At 42.9% G+C, this 17,081-nt stretch overlaps 2 protein-coding genes across 2 annotated transcripts in view; one reads left to right on the top strand and one right to left on the bottom strand.

The window, feature by feature from the left end:
• LOC126565068 (alpha-tocopherol transfer protein-like) overlaps positions 1-17,081 on the top strand; it is a 174,457-nt gene that overhangs the window by 34,519 nt on the left and 122,857 nt on the right. The gene's annotated exons all lie outside the window — the stretch shown is intronic.
• LOC126564739 (uncharacterized) lies at positions 7,716-8,993 on the bottom strand. Its single transcript, XM_050221835.1, has one exon. It carries the CDS (start codon positions 8,991-8,993, stop codon positions 7,716-7,718), a length of 1,278 nt encoding a protein of 425 aa, XP_050077792.1.

Here is a 17,081-nt window from a genome sequence, read left to right as displayed (position 1 = left end):
AGATGGCCCGATGTCGTGATAGTCCTGATAGCGCCGTGCCGAAGATAACGACAACACCGATCGACTCAACGTGTGACTGTGACCGGCACCGACGAAAGCAAGAATGAAAATGTTATTTTAACTTTGTGGAAAATTGTGAAAATTTTGCACGCGCTACACTTCCGTCGCTTCCTTCCTGCCCTTTCTGTTCCCTCCCCCTCCCATTCCCTGCTTCCCTGTTCCCGCTCTAACCATTGTTCGTTTTCTCTCTCTCACTCTCCCTCGTGTCAATAGTTTTCATCCCTACCGTAGCTTTGTCCCGGGCGACGGGCTATTGGAAACGGGTTTGGTATGGGCGGAGAAATGATGAAAATCTCGTCCTGCTTGTCCCGTCGCGGCACCACTTACACTCCTTGCGCCACGTCCTTGCTGCGAGAGTAAAATGGCGCCGCGTATATGTTCGTAAGCAATTGCGTGTCTCTCTCGCTCTCTCACACACGAATGACGCAAACTCATACAACCGTGTTGGGTTGAAAGTGGAAAATGGCCGTACATGTCCTGCCAGCCGGGAGAACGAAGGCTACTAGTTGTAATACAATAATCAGGTTTCTTCTGGTGTGAAGACCCTCTTCTAGACAAGGCAGCAAATCTGCAGCAAGTCAAGGTTTTTTTTGGGGGGAAAAGGACTTTTGCCTGCTATCCCAACTCTCCTAGCATCTCCTTCTTCTCTTTGTCACACACACACACACATGTAGAGATATAAGGAGCAAGAAAGTAATTTTTACTTTCCTGCAGAACCGGCGCCAGTTCCTCACGACCGACCCAACTGGCCGACTGGTATACAGGCGAGGGAAAAAAGTTGTACAAACTGTGTTCCTTTGCAAGTAAAACATTTATTTTAGCAAAACCACGCCACGCAAGCCGTACGGATGAAAGTGAGAGCGATATACGGGCACAGTTGCGCTGGTGTGTGTGTGTGCGCGTCTGTGTAACCTCCAGCTTGGGATCCTTTTTTGGGTGTGTCCCTGGTGACAGGTTGTCTGTGTAGCGAAGGGAGATGGAAGAGTGCGATGCGGGCGTGTGAAAGAGGCGACTCTATGCTGCTCAGGATGGATGTGTGCTACTTTGATGAGTATATAAGAATTTCGCTATTTGGTGAAGTAGTGTGCGTAGCTCTGTGTTACCCCTTGTTGTTACACGTTGTGGAGGACGTTTTGGGGGTTTAATTTCGAACCTTTACAGAGGACACAGCGCTTCACACAAACACGATTCGGTACTACTGTTGTGTTCTTACCTTTTCCACCTTTACTCCCTCTCCCCTCGCCAAAAATTGTGGGACAGTATGGAGCTGCTGATAGAAAAAGGATGTAAGCAGCCACTCACGGTCCTTTAACACCGTTTGCGCTTCAAGAAGCCTGTTTCAACGATGAAAGAACAATCCTTGTTGTTCAGCAGGAATTGGCATCGTCAGGGATAGCCAAGGAGTCGACGACTCCCATCTAAAGTGTTTAGGTGTGTGTGTGTGTGAGTGCGTGGGAAGGTGGGATGCTGAGGGAAAGTAATTCAATTTGACGACATGTGATAATTTGTACGGTAGCGAAGTTGAAGGAAATGAAAAACACAACTGAGGTTCCGTGGCATGGTTTGGAATATGCCGGCTAAGGACTTGTGACACATTGAGTACGCTAGTTCTGTCTGTGTGTGTCTATGAACAATACAACACAGCACACGAAGCGCATCCACGGCTACCGACGGCGCTGATTTGAGTGAAGGTGGCCAGTGTTGAACTTTGACAGTCGTAAACGGTGGATGCGTTTTTGCTTATTCGTGCTGTATTACGAATTTATGATAACACACCGAACCACGAGTTCATCTAATGGGTTTTATTTTTTTGGCCTGAATGTGGCGGAATTGCGTTTCCAAGCTTGTATGGTTTGTTTTATTTAATATTTTAAATACTTTGAAAGGTTTAAAATAGTAAGAAAAATATATTTTATGTTGCCTTTTTCTAGTTTTACTTATATTCTTCTTCACTCTACAATCTTGGCAATTTTGGTTTCTTGGAAATTTATTTTAAATCTTTAGCTTCCATCCGGACGGGAATTGATGGTATTTTTGATGGTAGTTTGAATTAATGGTAGTTCTTAATTTTTTTTTAATAATTAATTATGACGGTCCAGTGCCGTATTGTCCTGATTTCTAAATTTATCATGAAAAAACCCTTCTGAGGGAATGAAGTCAGATAAACAATTACCGACGGCATGGGAAGCATCTTCCAACTTCGTTATCTTGTTTTGCTCCTTGCTTGCGAGAGCAATTATATATTTTTAAGATGGTTGAATGATCATAGTTGTATACAATTTAATCTAATCTACTCATTTCACCTCTTAGTTTTTTTCCTTTATTAGTTTATCTCTTGCGTTTACCTAGTTTTCGTATTTATTTCGTATTTTATCCGATATGTGTTTCTCGATTAATTTTCGTTTTATTAACAAACAACTTTGAAATTAGCTAGTTTTTTTACGTGCGCACAATGTCCTATTTTGACAAGACATATTTTGTATTTTACATCTAGATAAAACTTTCCTTTAAGCCTCTTCTCTACTTACTGTCAGCTGCAACATAAGACCATAACACGACAATATCACTCTCACTGCTTTCCCATTGTACTATACGAACGTCCAAATCTTTTCGTCCGCAAATTTCGTCTTATTGCAAATAATCAGTTATCTTGTCCGGACACTGGATTCCGTAACCAATAAAAGCATGCGCCTACAGCTTGAGCATCATTCATTAGTGCTTTCGGGGATACTTTCGTACACATCGGCAAACACACACACACACACACACACACACACACACACACACACACACACACACACACACACACACACACACACACACACACACACACACACACACACACACACACACAAAGAAGCCAAAAAATGGCTTCCGATGCTCAGTGCCATCCCTCCTTGGACATGATTGAATTGTTATGAAGAATCAACTCAATTGAGCGTCTCCTCTGCCGGTCGTCAGAAAAAAAAGGATGAAAGGAAGAATGCTGTGTAATTGTTCGCCCGATGCCGATGGTGGGGAAGCATTTTGGGACAAGCCGTCCTTTTGTTGTTGGCGTGTCGGACGGCCCCCTCTTTCCGCTCATCGCTATGGTAACCAAGTTGTTACGAAGCTTGAAGGAAAAGGGCCTTTGTTTCGATTATTGTTTTTACTTTTCTTTCGTGGGGAGCGATGTTGAAGAGGACCTTACCGGATGGGTTCGAAAACTTGTGTTCCTAAACAAGAAAACCTGCTACTCGAGAACGGGACGGTGAATCGGTAGATTGGTTACTCATGGATGAAGGTCAGCAAGATGGTGGGAGGAAAATGACGAATGATTCTGATGAGGGAACACAATACTCGTGGATGGATGGACAGCAGCAAGTATTATTAGCAAATGCGTCAGATTGTGCGTTGATGGAAATCGTTTCGATTGTTTGGATGGTTAGGCACGTTTATCTGTAATGTTGCTCTGTTTATTAGAATCTTCTGAAGCGCCTACCAGCTCTATAAAGCCTTAATGTAAGCCAAAATCTATTTCTTGAATATGTTATGCTCACTTGTAAAATTCAATCAAACACTCATCAGATTACAGCAACTTCAAAAAGCTACTGTTCCCAACAAAACCTGAAAAGCTGTACATCTAATTACACTTCGACCAGTTTGTCGAAAGCCTACGGGGCAGTACTGTTTCAAGAATCCAAATATTCAACCACCATCGTCGTCATCGTTCAATAAAACAGCATCCTCCTTAACAGCGACCGAAAAGGGCCAACCGTAAAAGGTCACCCTGGCCGTTTCGAACGAGTTGTGTTGAGCTTGAGGGGCTTTGCGTGCGTCGTGTGTACACAGCAAATAACAAAACATTGTAAGACGATAAAAGGACATGGCTTCCCCGGTTTCCTGCAACAATATGATTTTGTACGGATTATGATTTTGTCACATAATATCTCGGGGCTATTTGAGTTAGGTGCTTGAGTGCCGCCCAGCAGAACGTCGAGTGAGAGAGAGAGAGAGTGAGAGCTCGAGAGCACAGCAATTTCGATTCCCATGGCGGATGGGCCATGCCTGGCATGAAACACTCGAGGCAAGATGTTGATCCGATCCTTTCTGCAAATAATAGTTGTGCATGCGGCTGTGCGTGCTTCGTCATGCGCACATTTTAGTGTGACTGTTTGCGAGCAATCGGATCAAACAGCAGCCTCTTTATTGGTTAGTAACTGTTAGGCCCCAAGGGAAAGGAGCTTTATGTGTGAATGAATCAAATGAAATTGAGTTATTTGTAGCGGAGCTAAAATCCTGTTATCGAGCATTGATTGCTGTTAGGGGAAAGGTAATTAAACTAACGTCTGTGGGACGGTGCGCCTAAATGTATGAAATTGCTAAGCGATTATGCTCTCGACGGAAGATTTGGCGATTAAAATCAATATGTTGCATACCTTCAGGCGAATGTACTTAAATTATGTATAAATTATAGTATAGTGCCTACCTGAGTACTTTGAGGTCAATAAACTTTACGAGTTCGCGAGGTAACGAAATTACCTCGCGAAATGTTAAATAACGATCAACGATAGCAGCTCTGTCTTACCAATATTTACTCTGTGATGACAGTTGGTGCCTACGGCACAATTAAGACTGTTCAAAAGAGACCTCTCGGCTACAGAGTCACCCTTTTCTGACGTCAAACAAAACGCTGCTCATTACAAAAGCACTTCCAACGTACGACTTTTCCTTTCGTCGTAGACAAACAAATAACGCTTAAAAAAGACAAACATCAGACAGAGTTGTTCCCTGTTGCGAACGCAGGACACAGCACAATTAAATGGCACCGCGTACTATTTGGGCAGTCGTGTTTGAGGCTTGCGTGTGCCAACGGTGAGGTGGAAAGTAAATTTGACAAGAGAATTGCGTCTGCTGTGTCTGTCGAAGTTGGGCAAACCAGAGCGTGGAAGGTGTGTTACGTTTTTTAATCTGCAAGCTTTGAGTCTTGAGTTTTTGTCTTCTTCTTTCCACTGGATGGTCCCACAACCTGACCAACTCTCAATGGGTATCTAGTGCTTTTCTGCAAAAACAAAAAAAAAACTAGCCTTTCGTTCGCGAAATCATCGCGTTTGCTTTGGAACGTCCGGAAAAATGGTTTCACGAAATGCATTCCCATCCACACCCAGGACGCCAGAATTCTGAGAATGATTGCAGCTGTTTTGGCACTCGGAGTTTGCACATCCAGCAAGTAGTGCATCGAGCGAGTGAATCCCTAGACGAGCCGTTGTCCGAGGGTAATCGTATGGCAACGATGGGAAAGCAGCGCAAGGCGCTGACAAGCAAAACTGTTTATTGACACGATAAACGAATTTACAGAGTTTACATATTTAAAACACCATTACAGCCAGCATCGGCAGCGGCTGGCAGATGTTTCCGTGGCTTCCGAGAGCAGGTTTGGGACACTTTTTTGGAACCGGTATATTCGGTTACATTCCTGTTCGTTTTGTTTCGAACAGTCCTTTTGGTCTTATTATCTTTCAATGGCGGAATGTGCTGAATACAGGGAAGGATTGAAATAGTGACAGAATGGTGTGGTTTTTACATTCAATTTGGGACATTGAGAGTAATAAAAATGCATAATATTATGTGTCAACAGCTAACAAGTTCAAAATCAAAAACAGAACGGTGAATGAAGATTTTGCTTTGTTAATTGCATACTTTTTGGCGCAATAATTTTGATGCTTGCTTTGCGGCAAATGTTCGAAATAGATGCCAAATTTTGGAAGTATTTTTTGTGTTTAGTTTATTGAGTTTTAATAGGTATTTTGCAGTAAAAAAAATGCCATATTGTAATAAAATTTTTATTGAAGAAATTTTTCTGCGGGTTGCATACTTTTTGGCGCGACGTTCCCCGTTCATTTCGGTTATTCTTTTAAACAACTGGATATGAATTAGTGATTTGGATTTGTAAGTTACATACTTTTCGGTGCTTTTTATTAAATTTCAGTTAACAAATCCCTTCACCGCGTGTGCTTGTATGTATTGGAAAAAAGTCTCTTTTAAGCGCCTTCATCGTTGAGCGTCACGTTTTCCAATAACTTCAAAACGAAACACCTTTCCGAGAGTTAATAAATTCCATTCGCTTTCCAACACCCAATAATAGCACACCGGAGAATGTGTTCGTGACGCGTAACCAAACTTACCGCAGCGATGTGGCATTCGCAACAAAGACCGCTTGGAAAACGTTTAGAGATGGCGGTTTCCAGGCGTAAAGTAGAAGGAAAAAATCGTACCTTCTCCACACTTTTCCCGGGTGCCGTTCCGTTCATCGATTGCAAAAGTTTCTCAATCCCAATTCCCCCATTTCTCGAACCCAGGCAAACAAGTTATTGGTTTTTCAAGCAAAACTAACGGTGCAGCACCGGCTGCACACGCGGCGGTGCCTTTACAATATTGGAAAATGTTCGCTCTGACCTTTTCCATCGCTAGTCCCCGAAGGATGGTTCCGTGTACTTCACAAGATGGACGCAGTTATGTGCAAAGGCAATCGGCGTAGTATCGACACCACCCTATACGATATCATTCGAGCACACGCGAGACACAGTAACGAGTATGGGTAAGGTTACGGATCGGTCGCTTCGGTAAACTGTGGGGTTGGTCGGTTTTGTGCCGGAATTCGATTCCGATTCTAATCCGGACACTTTCCACTTGTGCTGCTACTACTGGTGTGGTGTTGGTGGGCTACTCAAACAGAGCACAGTCAACCGGGTGCGCTGGCACACAAATCGAATTGAACTTTATATTACGCCCTCCGGGGGTGTTGGAGCGCACCACAAGGAGATGGATGGCATGGCTTCCGTCCAAGTTTCGAGCGGCGACCGAACTACTATTACTGTTGATACAAACAACATCAATATTAACAGAAGCCGCAGCATATTGTAGGGTCCTATGTCCGGGGGGCGTTTGAAGGGAGACACGATGGAGACGCATGGTGGATCACGGACTTGGGAATGGATTCAGATTGGTGCTTTGCTGTTCGTGCTTTATGTCGATTATATAGTCTTTATAGAATAAATTATTTATGTAGAAATAATCGATGCATATTTATTATTTTTATATTAAAATAACCTTGATGAGACTTTTGTCTATTTTTAGATGTTTGTCGAACGCAAACACTTAAATGAAAAATCTATTTTTACTAAGCCGTTTGCATGCCATTAGGCGTTTCTCGTTGAGTAATATTAGGAGAAATAATATTACCAAACAGTGTATTTAGTAAAATGAGTCCAAACACTTCTTTTTACTGTACTTCTGAATTTCAAATAATTTTTCTACTTCATATTTTACATCGATTAATGTTACCGCAAATAGATAAGTCCATCGAACGATACCGATACCAAGCAATAACAGGAACACTATCTCCGAAAAAAGGGTAAACGATGATTGATTCTCAAATGCCTTGCCTTGTGCTGTTATTGAAAACTGACTGGCCGTATTCTGGGCTTCGTACCATTCCGATGCAATCAAATCCGTTCCGGTGGTTGAGTTTCTGGCTTCTATTTCATATTTATTTTCCACCCTGGTACTGGCTCGCCATAGGACAACGGGTCGACGTATTGCATTGGAAGCAAATTTGCGAAATTGCCTTTTTTTCTCGCTCCACTCGCTGATTAGGCTTCCATTTGGTGCGCGAGTTAATTGGAACTGGGCGGTGATTGAGGGTCTTCCTTCGCGAGTGCTTTACAGATACCGAACTTCAGAGTTACATGTCCAATAAAGGGTACGGGAGTTTGTCCTCGACATGAAGCTATCGGATGGGTTTCAGGTAGATCGGATATGACTTTTTGACTCGCCACCGGTCGGAAGGGACACGCCAAAGGGTGTATTAGAAATCCATCATTCTTAATGTATTTTCCCGAACAAGTTGAAGCTTCCTGCTGCTGGTCGGGATTTACATTGACGACACTTTCAACCATCGAATGTTCATCCTTTTCTTCATCGCTCGGGTGTTCTTCTGTCCCGCTAACAACGGCCAATATTAGCTGTTCTAGATCGAAGATTAGCGATACGCGTTGTATACCTTCCCGAGGGTAGAACGGAACGATCGCATCCTTCCCCGGCGGGAGATGATCTAGACTGGAAAAGTGCATCCAGGGAAAATTGCAGTACAGCTCCATCGCACGTCCACTTCCGGTGTGAATGAGTCTCAGTGCAAATCCATCTTCGGCTGTATTGTTAAGCCCATAGATTCCACTTATTCCGTCCACATCGTGCAAACCTTCGTTTCGTGCCTTGTAGAGGCTCAGACCCAGATGCTGTGCGATACGAAGATCGGTAAAGTTTTCTCCCGCAGTTCGAAGGTTCCGATTCTCATCCACGTAAGAGTCTGCATTCAGTTGCACGACATGCTCAAACGTTCCCTGGGCACCCGAATCGCAGCCTCCAAGATTGAATAGAAATCGGTGAGCTAGCCGATAAACTTCACCATTTGTGCAACAGGTCTGATACTGGATGCGGACCACATTCGATGGTTCCACACTGATCGTGACCGTAGCGTATGTGTTCCGATGTTTTGCTGCAGATTTGCGCACCAAACTTAGATGTAGACGTGTTTCGTTTACAAAGGAATGCCAAACACGATTCAGATCAACCGTACGGCCGGTAGGAGCATCCGTTCGGACCACATTTCGAGTGAGAATTGGCCATCCTTTCTCAAACTGAGCTCTGCAGATGAGCGTCGAATCGAGCTGCAAGTACTCGTCCAGGTTGTCCACCCCTAGCAACACATTCGCACTATTCTTCCACGTTCGATCCGGTGCACAAAGTTCCACGATGGCTGCGTCTAGATTCAGCACGGACAGCTTCAAACCGGCCGCTGTTTTCCAGGAAAATTTTTGCACCGACACACTACGGCCCATCCCGTCCTTTAGCGAGCCAAAGTCTTCAGCAGTCAGTGTAACTGCGGACGCCATTCTACTGTGCGAAGATGAGGAAGATTTTGAATTTGGATGCAGGCAGCGTGTCTGCGGGTCTCCTCTTTCCCTGGATGTGTTTTGCGATGCGGTACGGTGGAACTGGGGACTGAATGGTACTGTTTAGGAAAGGGAGAAGTGTTTAGAAAGAGAAATTAGACAGAGAGGCAGGAGAATGTTTAACTGTTGGCTACTATGATCATGTGGATAGCTGCTTTGACTGTTTGCGTTTGTTGGGAAAATGGAATAAAAATGGAGTTTGTCAGCTTTGTCTTTGCGAAAGTGTCAAATAAGGTGCAGCGGTTTGTGGTCTCGCCTTTTGGGCGGACGGATCAACGCCATAACTTCATTTAAATTTGGGCCTACCACCCCTCTCCTGTCGATGGGGACGGCCAGAAAGGACTTTACGGGGTTGGGTCGTCCGGTGCTATTCCCGTGACGTGACTAGCCCACCGGCATCTGGGCATGTTCCTCAGCGTTAGAAAATGTCCAAGATGCAGAGGTGTACGTGAGTAGAGAGACTGCAAAGGTTCTATACAGTTCCAGCTTTGTCCAAAGTAAAAATTCGATGTACTCTTGTGTGTGGACGGGTGCCTGAATGTGAGTTGACGATATTAGAAATTTTCGTGAGTACATGAGTGTCCGATACAAGGTTTGAATTTCAATGTTTTCTCTCTTATGTTTATGTTTATGTTTATGAAGCTACGAAGAATTGTAGTTTGTTATTTAAATTGCATAAATTTAAGCGCTTCGTGGCCCACATAATATTTTGTTTTCAAAGTATGCAATCCTTCTATCAAAATGGAACGCAATCAATTGCAAAGTGTACACAAGGAAAAAACAAATCAAAATACTAACGGTATGTAATCCTTTTTCGATTGTAATCATTGTGAAGCGTGCAATAACAAACAAGATTTAATCCGAAAAAAAGCAAATTAATTTCTCAAAACACCAGATTGAAGGTTTGTTTTGTTTTCCACTACCCAAAACGGCTTGTTGTTTACCCAATAGTTTCTGGCATTCTTTGAAGTTCGGTTGGTCACAAGCCCGAATTACCCTCGACGGTCGTGCGGTGTGTTTTGAAGCAGCTTAGCCGCTGTTATTTGCTAGGTCGCTGTGCCTCGCGAACGATGTGGGCACTGTACAAACACCGTAACACGGTGGTGTAATTTTCCGGTGTAAAGAATGTAATAAAAATCATTCACACCATATCTCGAGAACAGCAGACACCCCGTGTTTTTGGACACGTTGATGGTTGATCACGTGGCGTCAAGTCAATCGTACCGTATCGTACGCGTCCTGTGGGATGTAACGCCTTTCCAAGCGTCAGCCCACGTGCCGATGCTTGAGATAATGTTTTGCCCAAACACACGGGGCCATATCAAAGGGGGAAGGAATAAGAAAAAGAGAAATCCCGGTACCATGTTTACTGTGAGGAAATATTGCCGCAAATTCTCACGCCACATCCAGCATTTGATGGTGCCTTAGTTACATCACAGGTGAAGCACAAGTGCTTGTCGGAGGCTCCCGATTTGACACAAATTGCCACAATATTTCGCAACCGAACCGGGCCGGAAATATTGGGTGTGAAAATAAACATATCATTTCACGCAAGGGTCCGTTTGCCACGTGGCGGTCTTTTTTTTCTATTCTATTGATACTCTTGTTTTTCCCACTTGGTTACTGGTTACTGGTGTACAGCCACCGGGGCACCGAGATTTGCTCTTGTCAAAGCAAAAACCATAACGAAGGATGTTGTCCTTTGGAAGGAAATTTTATTATTAAATTTTCAGCCCGTAAAAGAAACACGCAAATGGACGGATTGGGTGCCGGTGCTGGTGCTCTGGTGATCGTGAAGCGATAGGACAAATCAAAATTGATTCAAGTGTCCGAACACATACTGTGCCGCAAAAAAACAGGGGACAAAAACGACCCCCAGGTGGTGGCCGCTTGCGACGAGAAATTGAGAAAATCGACACGAAAGCGGGCGACACCGACTAATTCTTAGACAACCTGCTGGGCGTGAATGAGTTGATGCTTCACCCTTCGCAAAGGAACATTATAATCGAGAGGGAACCCCCACTAGTCGCGGTTTGATTTAGCTCATCAAAAAAGACGCGAATTAAATCATTCCCCGCAAAGAACGGAAGCGGCAACACACAATCGAATTTGTGTTCGTCACGCGGAGGGATCGTTTGAATCGCACTTAATTAAATAACTATTTAAATGTGCGTAAGGATGTTTCAAACGTTTTCAGTGCTTCAGTTTTCATTACGAGCTTTAGTTCCAAGCTGTGCTTCTGGGTTGTGCTAAGGGATGATGCGAAATGTCTCAATATCACAATCCTATCAACCAGCAGGAGTTCGATTTTGTTTTTAAGCAGCGTACTACAGACTGATGGCAGCACTAGGATATCGAAAACTCTGCAAAAAAAAAACACTTTAGAATCATCAAATAAACCGAGGCTAGAAGGGATATGAAGCGAATTTGATTTGACCAAAAAACCCGCCAAGCCTTCCTCTCACGGGTGATGAAGAGCGTTTAGATTCTCGTTTAAATTGCACTGATGTGCCTTTGAACAGTGGGAAATTATGAGGAGGAAATTCAAACCTAAATTATGCTTTATAATTTATGCAATTATTTATTTAACTACAAGGCTAACAAAAGATCACTTATCAACAGCTAAAACTTGTGTTTTTTTTTGTATAAAAATAGAAATAGTTTTTACGATTCTAAAGTTAGGTTGTGGAAAAAGAACTCCATTAGTTCCCGTTTGTGTCTTGTGTGTCTGTGTCTAGTTTGAGCTGCTTCAGCTCGTTTTGACCACAATTGTTTTCGCATATTATCCGCCGTATTTGATCCGCTTTTTCATCCCCATTAATCGCTTTTTTTTACGTAATTCGCCGATTTTGATGTATCGACACCGTAAACAGCATTTTCAATTTCACTCACATTTGTTCCCACTGCATACATAGTGCGCCGGATGCTTAGTTGGACCCCGTAGAAGAAGCCGGCTGGTCGCCGGGGGGGAGGAAAGCACACTCAATCAAACGCAATCGTGTGCGTTTTCTGCGTTTCGAAACCGAGTGTGCTCGGATCTCGATTGCCGATTTCAATTGCCCGGTTAGCAGGGAAGTGTCTGATTTGAATAAATTTCCACCTTGCAAGCACCATCGATCCCTGGTCGCTGGTGCTCCCCCGAAGCGCACACTTTCTGCGCCATATGCGATTGCAATGTGTTGCGGTACACAAATATACAAATATTCCGGATCGTTTCGATTTCTTCCACAGCAATTCCCAGTGTCAGGGGCAATTGTTTGATTCCATTTAGTCGCACGCACACAAACGGGTTGCGGAACGTCGGGTAAATTTAGTTTGATTTGAGCCCACCGATATGAGCACGAGCTCATCTCCATTTTGGGAGTTGGTTGAGGTCTAAGTAAGCGAAAGTGTGTGTGTGTGCTTCGACAGGAATCGATCGGATTTGTCTAAATTGAATAGAAAATAATAGTAGAGTAGTTTGATGCTAGGGGGTGGATTCGCGGGTTGGCTTATTTGCTCAGTGTGTGGAACGCAATTTTGGGTCGAAAAAGTTCCTCCTGTATATGCCGTATGAAGAAACAGTCTGAGGGAAATGTGATACGAAGCTTTCAAAGCGTTTCAAACGAACCAATATATTCGAAACCGATCCATTCGAGAGGACTATTGGTTTATCGGAGCCCTTTTGTCAAATAATAGTGGCCGTATTTGTCGCAGTTAGATGAGAATGAGAATATATCGCTTGTGTGTAGCTAGAAAGATATAATTAAACGTAGGAAAGAAATACATATTGGAGGGAATGATTCGTTACCGATACTGGCGGCAAAATTGCTTAGTCGTTTGATCCTTATTTTGGTGGAACGGTTAAAATGCCTTAAAATTGATCAATCTTGGTGTTTCATTAGGGGAATAGGGCTTAAAAAAAATCAAAATTAGCATTTGGCTGGTCCTTTGACACATTTAATTTCTCTTTTACTTTTAAAAGCTCTCACATCTGTAGCTAAATACATCTGTAATCGTCTTTATTAGCATTTATTCTTAGTATTTTGTACTGGAACGATGAGGTGTTGCATTAGATGGATGCGTTAGTGGAATAGTAATCTACCTATTCGGGAGTTTTGGGGAAAGTCGTCGGTAGTATGGAGTTGTACTTCGTTCGTAGTGATTGGGAGTAGTGCCTAGCACTAAAGAGAATAAGAAGCAGTCTGGATTAGTTGGAGAAATCTGACGTAGCTAGAGTAGTCCGGAGTATTTAAAGGATTCTAGTGTATTTGAAGCAGCTCAGAACAGTGTAAGTTATCCTGAGTCGTTTGAGAAGTCCGTAGCCGCTGAAGAAGTTTGAAGCAGCTCTAAGTAATTGAAGCATTTCTCCTAAAATATTATTCCTATTCACCCTACCATGAATATTTGCGCCCTAATCCCAGGTATTCTCTGCGCGCCTCATGGCACCTCTTATCAACCGGAACAAAGCACAAACAAAAAATGGAAAGAAGGAAATGAACTGCAGGCATCCAATCCTAATCCTGATCCTTATCCCGCGCGTGCTAATCGTTGCGTGTAAGCTTACGCAACCAAACAAAATCCCGTCCCTTTACCCAGGATGTTCCGGTGGCTTTCGGTTATCTGTTATTTGGTGCAAGCAAGTCCTGCCAAAAAGGACCGTGATGAAATGATTTTTCAATTCATTTCTCGTCTGGTTTCTCACCCACCGACCCCGCTTCCGTCTCTTTTGCGTATCTTTTGCTTGTTGCCTTGCCATTTTCAGCCCGGTTACGGGGACATCCACCCGCCCATCGGTAAACCTCTTGTTGCCCAAATGGCCCCTCACAACAACAACAATCGCAAACAGCAGCACAACAATGACGGCGCAGACCGACCGACCGTAGAGGGTGCGTTTTCCCGATTGTGAGCGTAAAATTGTTACGCTCGATTTCGGCTGCCTGGGTTTTTATGCGCCTTTGATTCTTTTACCGGGCCGGTTGATTTTTCCCGCTCGTTCGATGGTTGAACTGGTTGCTGCTTAAAAATGGGGAATAAAACGAAACGTTATGCGCTACCAGCGTCGTATCCTTACGGTTTGAGAGTGGTAGAGTGGAATATGAGCGATAATCCTATCCTACTTTAGAGCGTACCAGGCCCAGGTCGTTTGGGTCGTTCGGACGGGAAAAGAGGGTTTGGAATGCACTCACTTGAGAGGCAGAAATTCGGGGTGCGAGAAGGGATGTTGAGACATTGCCCTTCGGCTTGGGTAAAATACAACAGTTTGCTATTACACTTATCATGTTAAAAAGTGATATTTAGCGTTAATTTTATTTCTTTTATGTGTTAAAAATAGATTTATGTTTTAAAGAGTGTTAGCAGATGATTTATCTTTTGTCAATATTATATTATATTATATAAAGCTTTTGAAAGATGGTTTATCGAATAGAGGTAAAAATAGTATTATTTTGAAATTTCTACACATTTTACTCGAAGTTTCACAACCACAAAATTACAAAGTGCTACTAGAGATTATTTAATTGGGTCAGCAAAACTGTAAGCTTAGACATTGTTTAAAATAATTATAAAACCACTTATCTTTTAATCTTTTAATCAAACTTTTGGAGGGAAGGGTAAATTTAATATTTTAGTAACATAATAATAAGCATAATAAATTACACCTTTCTATCATTATCTACTGTTTCCAGCCCAATTATGGTAATTTTGGTTCAGAAGAGCAAATTTATATTTTTTTATTGTGTTGCTAAAACCTATTACTAATTTTCTAATTCTTTTACGAAGAAAAATCTTGCATTTATGTTTAAGATTGTACTAAAAGACAGAAAGTTAGGCACTTCTATCCATTTCTATCCTGAACCACATAAACCACTGCACACCGCAGGAGATGCTCATCACAAGTTGATTTTTTTTCACCGTATTTCTCTCTCTCTCTCTCTCTCTCTCTGTTTTATCACACAACCGAACAATGACGGTAGTTAAAAAGTGCACTTGAAAAATTTGCGCCCCACATATACACACACACACTAAAAGGATATGAAAAAACGGGCAAACGACCGGATCCACGGGATTTAAGGATTGTCAGGAAGGCCAAAAGGATAGAAAACAGGGGTAAGGCAAGGAGAGAGTGTGGTGAACGTGTGCAGCAAAAAGGTAGAGGCAAGATGGGAAGGAAAACCTCCTCTTGCACTAGAACTGCTGCTTCTGTTCCGACCGGAAGCTTTACCTACGCTTGAATAATGTTTCCCTTTTTTATTTCATACACCACCTGCACCACCGTCATTTGCCAGACCAGAAGAGTGGCTTCTGTCGGAGGCAACTGCGTGTGTGTGTGTGTGTTTGTACCACTCCCGGGGGTCCTTCCCTTTCTGTACGTGTTCTCCCGTGTACAGCTGGAGGCTTCGTTGGCGAAAGTATAACAGTTGGTTTAGGAGCATTAATGGACCACATTTCGGGATCGATGCGGGATATGCTTGGTGCGGCTGTTGAGTTTTGAGATCTCGATTCGTTTGAGTTATTTCAATTATGCACCGTTTCGTTTAGCCACCACGGTAGACAGTGCGAACCCGCCGTCAAGTGCAACGTGGGGGTTTTGGGAGGGAAAAGGAGGAATTTATTTTGCAATTGATGCGGCGGAATTGTGTATTTATGGTGTGTGTGTGTGTGTGTGTTCGTGTGCTTTATCATATGCATTATTCATGATTGCTACCGATTCGCGGTGGTGTATTTGCTTAAGCGCTACTTGTCGGTAACACTTATGAAACAAAAGATACTCTTGGACCGATCCTTGCTTTTATGGGGCTGTGTTTTGTGTGGCACAAGAAAGTACAGCAGAAGGGCGAACATTTCCGGAAGGCATACGCATTCTAGGGAAACTTATAAGAGAATTGTTTTTTAAATCCATTTTTTCCAAAAATTGAACAATTTGCTAGTAACCCCGATTTGAATTGAATTGTAAACGTCGAATAATGGATGCTTTTGTTTATCATGCACAGGATTGTATTTTATGATATCTGATGTGCGTTTAGTATAAAGAAAGAATTGTTTGAACTGGTCAATGATGGGATTAGTGTACGCTTTTTGATATGATAAAATCCTTACCTCAACTTCCCGACTTGCATCATTTTCTTGCTCATTTCTTTCCAACAAAAATTTGTATTATTGGAAGGCGAAATTGTTGTACAAAATACACAATCGAACAACAATACAACCTCATTGCCTTGTCGCTCAACGCCAGAGTGGGTATAAATCCCCACTTAAGTAGTGAACAAACGGTGAAAACAACCTTTAAATTATAGCACCAGGCATTTGTTCCCGAAAAACCACTTGCTGCTGCTGCTGCACGTGAATCTTTTTGACCCCCTGGGCTGGGTACACACACTGCACGTGGAATCGAAGAATCCACTGCACAGCACAAAGAATTCGATTCGTCAAACAAAGGTCGATGGTGGAACGAATAGCCGGCCAGCAGGATAAACAAATCATGTTTACGGAAGTGCTCAAAACGGTTGCGAGCTGCGAAGGCTTTATGCATTCAGCCACGGGACCGGTGGGTGGTATGGTTTATTAAATTTGACCTTCTTTGCTCTCTAGCTGGGCGGAACAGTTTTTGATCAAGTTACGTAAACGGATCACGAATTGACTGTACGAAACGAAAGAGAGATAACGCCTAAATGTATGCAATTGGCGTTCATTTAACATTTAAAAACGTCTAAAGGTATGCAATTTTTTTTACAAAATTCTATTTTATTTCTTATTTTGCTGTCCGAGGTTCTTATTATTACAGTATAAACCGCACTAGAAAAGTCTTTTTCTGTTTTATTTACTACACAACATCTCCAGTTATATGCAACGGTTACACCACCAACCAGCTAACGTAAGCTTCAGATTGAACTTTCGAAGGATTACGCTCCAAGTTGGAGTAGATACACCCCACCTTCCCATTCCCCCGCTCACATTCAGTACTCAAGGCGCAAAGTATTTCGTTCTGTTTTGTTTGACTCTTATCGTATCGCCCACCGCGACGCTACCTAGCGCCACTATCTGCCTGGA

The sequence above is a fragment of the Anopheles maculipalpis genome, chromosome 3RL (genome assembly GCF_943734695.1).
Source record: "Anopheles maculipalpis chromosome 3RL, idAnoMacuDA_375_x, whole genome shotgun sequence".
NCBI classification, from domain to species: Eukaryota; Metazoa; Arthropoda; class Insecta; order Diptera; family Culicidae; genus Anopheles; species Anopheles maculipalpis.
The sequence above is the reverse complement of the archived record's forward strand: the minus strand, read 5'-3'. Positions and strand labels throughout refer to the sequence as shown.